We start from the raw sequence: 9,611 nt of genomic DNA, 5'->3' as shown, positions 1-9,611 counted from the left end.
ATAATATATATCACAGAAAATGTATTTTTTCTAATATTTTGTAGCCGTACCAGGCAGGGAACGTGAAAAGCAGTGACATAGTGCTGCCTGCTGATGTTTCTGGAATTAAGTTAAGATCGACAGAAGAAAAGGATGAATAAATAAATAACAAAAGAACGTGTGCTGTAGTAATCACTGATGATCTGTGCTTTACCATTTGGAAGCTAGAATGACGACATATTGATTAAAATGTAAAGTTGCACTTGAAGAGAGCAAGAGTCTGCAGGTGAGCCGGTAGATCTACAAGACTCTACTTAAGCACAGCAGTGGGTTGAGCTAAAGAAGCCAAATTCCTGATGTTTTGCAAATATAATGTCTACAATGCTCGCTACCCCAGATCAGGATGGTGGCAATGTAAGATTTGTTAATTAGCACTGAACATAAAGTACAACTGAAGCTGGTGAAAGCCACAAAAACAAAATGGTACCAAAGCCATCAATCCTCTGTTATTTTCAGGTGTCATCAACAACATCAAGTGACTTCATGTGTACGCCTCGGTTCCGTTCTGGCAGACAGAATAGCAAAGTTAAGCCTCAGGTTAATATAAACGCTATAAATCAGCGTACTATAAAGATCTCATCCATATTAAAGTGTCACTATCCCTTCTTTGTGGAGTTAAGAGACACTTCATCTTCGGTGAAATCAGCTTAGCCGTTGTGTCCCCTTGTGCCTTTTTAAACACGCTGGCAGGCCTCACAGCGCATCTATTCACTTACTCAAACCTGCAACCTGTCTGTGTCTTCCAGGTTTAATTGGCGTCCCGACCGCAGCTCTGGACCCATCAGGAGTTCCAACGGGGGAGACGAATGAGACCGCAGAGTCTACCTGAGAATGCTACCTGTCCCTCGGCCTCGCCATGTCACCCTAGGAACACTGCTCACCTGTCCCCGTCCACTAATCCTCTTTTTGCCTTTGTCATCTCCCATAACCCACTGAGTTTGTGATCCCTCTCTGCGCCCAGCTGAAGTCCCTGTGATATGAGTACAAGAGCTTTTATTTTGGACATGTTGTTTTTTCCATTTAATGCTGCCAGCCACCAAGGCTATGGTGGGAAGCGTCGCTATACTTCTCAGCAGGTCGCTAATCACTGCTTGGTGTGGCTCTTGGGACTCGTGCTGCACCTGACCCTGTCCTCGTGTCAACGAGTCGACCTGAAACACCCCATAGTATCCACGGGCTACGGAAAGGTCCGCGGTATCAGGAAGGAGCTCAACAATGAGATCTTGGGCCCAGTGGAACAGTATCTAGGTGTGCCGTATGCCACCGCTCCTATCGGCGAGCGTCGCTTCCAGCCTCCTGAAGCTCCGGGCTCCTGGCAAGAGATTCGCAACGCCACTCATTTTGCGCCCGTGTGTCCCCAGAATGTGCACGGGGTTTTACCTGAGATCATGCTCCCGGTGTGGTTCACGGACAACCTGGATGCTGCGGCGACCTACGTTCAGAACCAGAGTGAGGACTGCCTTTACCTCAACATTTATGTACCCACTGAAGATGGTAAGTGTGAGCCCAAACTCTCGTACTGCACACAGGAGGAAATGAAACGAGTCCGGGCCCGTGAAGCAGTTCCTTGCATTTAGAGTAGGTTTCTGTAAGAATGACATCCTGTCGCTCTCACTGTGAGTGTCAGCAGATCATTTGGCGTCTTTGCATAAAGCACAGAAGAAAGACTGCTTGTGTCACAACTGTTTCTCAGTGTAAGAACAGCTTGTACTTTCCTAATCATTTTCAAATTTCATATTTGTGTCAGTACTTCCCAGAATGGTGTCATTTTGATAAGTTAGTCAGGATTAAATTCTGCGGAAGAGGTTCTCGTAATGTAAGCTAAAAGACACCCTGGAGATTACCCAAGACTACATTCTGATCATTTCCTGGGCTTGCATTAATGCCTGCTTCAATTACTATTGATTATTAGGTCCAATTATTTTATAGATGCTCATACTGCAGCAGAATCATATCTGCAATCTTCCTTGTGCTAATGCCCTGTTAAGCAATTAGACACACTGGATGTGTATTGCTCATGCTGAGTTCATTTTATCATGTTTAAAAATAATACAGAACATGCTGTACTACTTTTAGCCACGTTGTACCTGACAAACACTAATTTATTTATGCTAATATGAGGGTTTTGTGTGAGCATTGTACGTCACCTTTAACTTTTTTCTTGTACTTCAACCAACAGAAGAGAAGAATCTCTTCAGCTAATCAACCACAGACACAAAAACTTCGTTTATTCTGGAAATATCTAGTTTGTAAAATGTGTTAAACTTTGATTACATTTTTAAAAAAAATCTACAGTCAGTGTTATCCAGGAAGCCCATCCAGTGAATTACAAGCCTACAGTGTTAATAACAAAAGTGCAAAGCCACAGATCTGTTCACTATTTCACGGCCACTGGATTGAGTTGGTCAGTAAGTAAGGCCTCGTCCAAACTAGTGTGGATAGTTTGCAAAAAGAAATGAATGTTTGGGCCTCTTATCGGTACACTAATAGCATTAAAGTTACCGCAAATGGAAAAATGTTTGAACACTTTCTGAAGGGCAGATTTTTAAGAACTCTTGCCGTGTGCGATACAGCCACGGTGGATGATTGTATATATATATATCCCGGTTTCTTTATATTTGGATACTACTACCAGTTCCAACTGCATCACTTTGCCAGCACTTTATAGCCTCTGTGCCAGAATCTGTAGTTTTACCTCCACAGAATCAGTTTTTACTCATTTATTTCCTTTCGTGTTTGGAGAAATTTTGCAAAACAATCTAAAAAAATTTGCACCATTTCCTAAAAATAGAAGGCAAAGGTATTAGTCTAGAACAGGGGTCGGCAACCTTCAACACTCAAAGAGTCACTTGGACCCGTTTCCCACAGAAAAGGAAAGACCAGGAGCCACAAAACCCTTCTGACATCTAAAGTGAAGATACCACTGCATATATCGTTTTTATCTTTAAGCTATGTATAAAAAAACTACACTGTGTTGCATTTATGAAATCAATGAACTGCTACAGAAAAAACGAAACTTTTATTTCTGCAACAAAAACATTTTGAACTCCAAAAAACCCAAAAAGACGCTGGGTTGAAGGCTATTTTGAAATAAAATACTATTTGAATCCTCATGAAATAGAAAGCCGATCTTAAATCATCCACCTGCAGCGAAGTCAAAATGATGTCTGGTTGTCCTGCTGCCTGCAGCTGAGACTGCTGACCAGACTGCTGACCGCCTGTGAGCGCTTTGGGACGGAGGAGCTCACGGCAGCACCGCTGCTCGCTGAGGACAGAAACTGCAGAACAATACGTGTTTTCACATCAGAGTCTCCAAAACACCAGAAAGAGTCGCTAGATTTGTCTGTAGTCGCTTTTGACAAAAAAAAAGTCGCCAAGAGGATTTAGAAAGTTTCCAGATTTAGTGAGAAAGTCACCAAGTTGGCAACACTATGGGTGTCGCACATCGGCGGTTATGACGCATATTTTGATCGACAAAAAAATTAAACACATTTTGTTTTAAGGTTACAAGATCATCATAATCTTCAAATTTAGAATTAGATTCTAAAACCTAACCAACTAAAATAAAATACATTTAAATTAAAATACTCATTATTTGTTTTCCAAAACAAGGAGACGCAGCAGAGATATGAAAGAGCCACATGTGGCTCCGGAGCCGCGGGTTGTCGACCCCTGATCTAGAAAAACATCTGCATTAGTGTTGCAGGGCCTAAGAACAACAAACCAGTGCATTTCCTCAAATTTGTCATATTTTATTCAGTTTTTTTCTTCAGAAAGCAATAGAAAGTTACATCTGAGCCATTTTAAAGAAGTATCGGCTGATTTTTATAGAAAAAAGATTGAAATTTTAACTGTTAGAGATATGTTTAGGGTTAAGTCAATGAGAGGAGAGGGTATTTAAAACTAGAGGTCCCCTTTAAATACGTATTCAAATTCTGTACAGCAAGAAAAGAAAAAGAAAAAACTATCCATCTGTCACATTTTGTTCTTCTTTCACCTATTTGTAAATCAGAAAACTTACACCGTGAACAAATGTAGTCAATGCAAAGATTTTCTAATTTCTAATTTCACAGCAACCCTCAGCAACACAGTCGTCCTCTAATGTACGTTATGCCCTTCGTGAATTTTCATAAGCACTCCTTCATAATAATATACAGTGGACAACATTCAAGGGTCTCATCCATATGAATTCATTTCTATAAGTCTATTATTATTTAATAATGCTTTAATGGGAGGTTTTGTTGGCCAGCGGACATCCACTAACTCTTCCACGACGATAATGATGCTCTGCGCTGCTACAACATCATCGTCAGCGCTCACCTCCTACCAAGATATATCCATTGTCATATTTAACAGGCTCATAAATCCCCATCATCAAACCCAGAGCCGGTGTGAACATAACATACAGTACCTCTGCCCAGTAAACATGTTAGAGGACTGGTTTATTAGTGTCAGGGCGAGCTTAACTTCTAACGTTGTAGCGGTCAATAGTCCACAATGTGAACATGGTATGATTTACTTTAAAAAGTCACACGTAAGCTGGCCTAACTTTGTCCCAGCGTTGCAGTCAGCTCAAGGATGCACATTGTTTTAATAAACACTGACTGGAACGAAACATCTTGTGCCTCCAAACAACGGTGCGTTTGCAATCTGGCAATCTTTTATTAGGTTACAATACGATGCCAAACACAACCTTGTTTGTGCCTCTTGGGGTGAAATTAGATGAAAACTGAAGATCACTATAATGCAAAACCTCCACCTCTTCGCGGGTTGTCTGGGTGTAGTTGTGTTGCATTGATGATCCTGTGGAGAGCGTTTGAGAAAGCAGATGGGCAGGTAAAAGAACACAGGATCAAAGTGGAGCTTTGGAGGCAAAGCATATGCTGCTGATGATAGTAAGCAAGGCTAATGATAAAATGTTAAAAAGCCTATGATTAATGGGCTCACCTGAGACTTGCCTGAGAGTACTCAAGAAAACACATGTTTATGCATTACTGCTGCTTCAAATATCCAAAGTCTAACTCTGAGATTACTCCAGAGCGGTGTGTGTGCGCAGCGTTGTTGTGTCGTAACACTGAAGCTAAAATTAAAGCTTATTTTATTGATGAATGCTCCGCAGCCCAACAATGAGATGGAAACAGATTAATTGCTAGCGGAAAATATTAATGTAGGATGAAGAGAGATCCGAGAACGAAGGGACGAGGAAGTGGAATTGTCAGGCGATTTGAATCCCACTCAACGCTCGGAAAAAGTGCAGCAAGAGCTCGAGAGCTTTTAGTCGAACGGTATGTACGCTGTAACGCTACACATGTCACATACAGAGAGAGGATGATGTCGAGTCTCCTGTGTTGGTCTCGGGGGAGAAGGTGTGCAAATGAGTGAGACAGAGATTCTACATGTAGTCCTGTCTGCTTGTCAGAATCTGTCACTTATTGTCAGGGGTCAGTGCTTACACAAGGCCAATGCTGTCCCCCAGGATGTGTTTTGCCTTGTGTGTGTGTGTGTGTGTGTGTGTGTGAGAGAGAGAGGAACTGAGACTGGAGGAGAGTGAAGTGCCCCGGAAATCAAATACATTTATTAGCGTCGCCACAGTCCCTCAGATTGTTTACATGGTGCTGGTCCGGTGATTATGTCAGATGGACCGGCCTTAAAGGCCCGCAGAACTATTTCTCTAAGAGATTAATCTTTCATGACTAACTAAAGAGCGATGTGAGATAAAGTTTTGGGAAAGAAGCTCCTGGGGGTAGCTTAGGTTAGTTTATTTGTTTTTTTTTTTAGGGTAGTTTGATCAGACTGAACCGACTTTGTATGATTTGATTACAAGCATTTCTAAATGTGCTTTCAAAACTCAACCGAGTCCACTTTCTGGTGTTGTAATTGGTCTTTACCTTCATATCTTCCAAGTCTGTACACACAGGGTTCAACCTGGTGGCATTTAACATGTCAGGAGGTATTTGGTTTCCCCATCTGTCTTCAAACTGTGTATTCAGTTCAGTTTTTAACCACACTAGTAGCACATTTTTAGGAGTGGTCTTGACTTAAATATCCTGACTTTACCTGTAGTGCCACCAGTAAGTTGACGTTTTTAGTTTAGAGTCAAATCTCCATTGACTGTATATAAAGATGGACGAACCCTTAGTTATGTCACCTTTAGATTTCCTGAGCGGTTCAGGAAATCTGAAGCTCAGTGGGGTAGCTCCAGCTGTCATCATCTGGGCAGTGCCAGGCCTGACTCCAAAAAGAAGTGGGGTTGAGAGAGGCCACACGAATATCTCTCTGCCATGGACTGTCACTGTGACCACGCCCTTAACTTAAGGTGTTAATACAGTTTAAACAGGTCGATTACATATACATTTCCACATGTAATTTTTTCATGAATAGGAAAATGAGCTAAAGAGACCAAAAGCGTTTCTGTACCAGGCTGTAAACACGTTTATTTCTACTGGACATTTTAACATGGTCGTGTATGAGGATGGACTCACTGTTGGAGTCAGCCCCAAGTGGCCATGAGAAGAAGTGCAGGGATCAGCTTCATTTTTCGATGCCACAAGGGAAATGCCGCTGAAGTGCTGCTGTAAATTTAATTTGCTTAAAAAATAAGAAGAAACACTTTGCTCGTTCATTGATGGATTTATTCTATCGCGATGAGGAAAGAGACGAAATGTGTCCCCAGAAAAACACATATTTATTCATAACATGACAGTGAACACCAAACTCTCTTCCTGTTGGCTTGGTGTGAACAGTCTCTGTACAGAATTACAGAATTCTTGTTGACCACATCAGAGAGTCGTGCAATCCTTACAGGAAACGTAGCTTCTTCTGAAACTGTTTTCTGCCTTCAGTCGTGTTGGTCAGCCTGTAACCCTGAACACGTTAGCATCTGGTTTCTCTGAAGATAAATAAATATATATCAAAAAGAGAATCATGATAAGAACATTAACAGATGATGTAAATAAATGATAAACTAAAGGGTTTATAGTCTTTTGTACTTTCACATCGTCTCTCAGTGACTTTAGGATCGACTGTCATGAAGTGTCAAACAGACATTCATGGTTCCCAGTTGGTTTATTCTCATTTCAGTGGTGTTCCTGAACTTGTCCTCTTTGAAGCAGGTTCATATTTGTGGTTTTCAGTGGGATTTCTGTACAACTGCTTTGCTAGATATCCAGTCCTCCCTTAGGATGACTTGTACTTTGGATTTTTGCATTTTCCTGTGCAAAAAATGTCCAATAATTTGGTTAATAGGAACCCTGAAATCACCGCTATTCTCAACTGTGGTTGGTTTTTAGTTGTAGTTCGGAAACGTTAACGTGCTCAAATGATGATGAACTTAGTGAGCATTACATTTGTTAAACTTCTGCATGTTTAGCACATGTTAGCATGCTAATATTTAGCTTAAAGTTCTTTGATGCCTCACAGAGCCACGAGCACAGATTCTTAGTGGTGTGTCGGCTAGACGAAGCTTTTTTAACTACAGCAGTAGTAGTTTGTTTTCTAAAGTGGTGGTCAAACATGTATGAAGGGTGGAAGTCGGTGTTGTATTGTGCTGCGTTTGGCAGCCAGGACTTGCATTCCCACTCACAGCGGATGTAGGTGGGCCAAAATGAATTGGCAGTACAGATTCATACACAGCCTGGATCAAAATGTTTTGGTGCCAGATCTGCCCAGCACGACTTGATTTTAACACATTTCATCTCCAGAGTACAACACTACGTATTATCTTCCCATTCGAGCTCAAGTCATGCGCCCCTCTGTCTGCTGTATCTATTTCATACCCAGAAATACTCTCACTGGCCATGTTCTCCACGTTAGTCTTTGGACAAAAAAGAAATTCACAGCTCTCTTTTCTTTCTGCATCTGTTCACCCCTCCTGCTCGCTCTCCTCTCTGAAACCATCCCTGCCTCGTCTCCTCTCTACTCTCTTTGCTCCTCCATCTTTATGCAGATGGCGGTAGAAGGGGTCACTGTTCTGAATGCAAATGAGCTCAGTGCCCTTCCCTACCAGGCCACGATGTAGCCTGCTACTTCTTCAACTCAAATGAAATTCAAATAACTTGCTAGAATAAGGTAAATAACACAGATGTTCTCCTGGACGGGACGAGGAGTTTTACACACTGCTTTTTATCTCTCTAGCTCTCTAACTCCTTCACCAGTGTTCCACCCTAACTCTCATGTGGTTAGGCTGTTAGGCAAGAGCACCGTCTCACTGCATTCCTATTTCCTCAAGACACTCCCCAGCCAAGGGCCTGAGATCTTTCATTTTTATTACCGCTAGAGCAGCCATTTACCGTGCTCTTTATTAAAAACCATATTTCAGGAGGCAGGACAGTGGAGGCTGGGATGGAACTGGAGGCTGGGGGGTGCAGTGGAGGAGATGGAGAGCAGAAAGATGGGACTGCATGTGCTGGAAGCTGCTGCCTGGATGCAAGAGAGGGGAGGTGAGGGTGAGGGTGGGGGGGTTGAACTGAAACTGTGTCTGACACCTTGTCAAGCAGACAGGCCACCACAGACATGACATACTGCAGCTTCATCCCGTTTACTGCACTGAGGAAATGAAGAGGGACGGGAGACAGCTTGCGTTCTGGCCACTAGCTCACTGAACCGAACAGAAACGCTGCTGACTGAGAGATGGAGCTGCATTAGGTCAAACAGTACTGGGACAAGCCAAGCTAAATGCTCCTGCATAGGCCGTTGCATTTCACTGACCAGTGGCCCATTACATCATGGGGCAGTCAGCCTACCGGCAGGCTTCTGTGCTGGGGCAGATGGGAAAGATGGATGTTTGGGACCCTGCAAAGCGTTTCTTCTTTTGGTTACATCCTGCTTTTTGTCTTTGTCCAATCCATTGTAGTATTTCTTCAAACCTCAGAAGTCCATCGAGGTACAGGAATGAGCATATAGTTTAGAGCAAAACTTCTACCAAACACCAAAATAATCCCCACATACTCTATGATCTTAGCCACAGTAGCATAAAGCATCTCTATTTCTGCCACATTAAACTCACAACTAATAATAAAATGACTCATTCGTCATCAGCAAACCAGCTGAAATTTCGCTGGCAAAAATGGCACTTCATGAATTGTGATGTTTTTGCCATTGTTGCCGGTTAAATCAGTTGGTCAATCACTTTGGTGCAGACTGAAGTATCTCAAAAACTGTGGGATGGATTGCCATTAAATTCTGCACAGACAGTCATGAGCATAAATACAAAGACTTTATTGAAGGGACACTAACATGTATACAGTTTTTTGTTGTTGTTTTTTTAAACATCTCAACAACTGTTTTCTAAAGGATTGCAAAGACTTTTTCTCCACACATCTGTGGTTCCCAATGGATTAAACTACATGAACTGATTATTCAGCAGGTCGGAGGTTCGATTTATCCTGTGACATAGCTCATCTACCACAACGGCACAAAAGTTTGCACAGACAGACATTCATGGCCAAAAGAGGAGTGATCTCTGAGTTTCCCTCTGGAGCCACAATCATTCTGACATATGCACTATAAAGCTGTTGTGGATGGGCAGCCATGAAATTTGACTTGATTCTTCAGGATAAATTGTGATTACTTTG

The 9,611-nt window shown here is 42.2% G+C and overlaps 1 protein-coding gene across 2 annotated transcripts in view; it reads left to right on the top strand.

Annotated features, from left to right (window-relative positions):
- The first annotated feature begins 1,016 nt into the window (after positions 1-1,016).
- Positions 1,017-9,611, top strand: part of nlgn2b (neuroligin 2b) — a 51,397-nt gene continuing 42,802 nt past the window's right edge. The window contains exon 1 of one of the 2 annotated variants that reach the window (XM_008289611.1): positions 1,017-1,533. In XM_008289611.1, coding sequence (XP_008287833.1) covers positions 1,017-1,533 — 517 coding nt within the window. The remainder of the gene's footprint in view (positions 1,534-9,611) is intronic. The other variant, XM_008289612.1, reaches the window with a different exon arrangement.

The sequence above is a fragment of the Stegastes partitus genome, unplaced genomic scaffold, assembly GCF_000690725.1.
Source record: "Stegastes partitus isolate 25-593 unplaced genomic scaffold, Stegastes_partitus-1.0.2 Scaffold626, whole genome shotgun sequence".
Classification (NCBI taxonomy): Eukaryota; Metazoa; Chordata; class Actinopteri; family Pomacentridae; genus Stegastes; species Stegastes partitus.
Note: the sequence above shows the minus strand (reverse complement) of the source record. Positions and strands in the feature narration are given on the sequence as shown.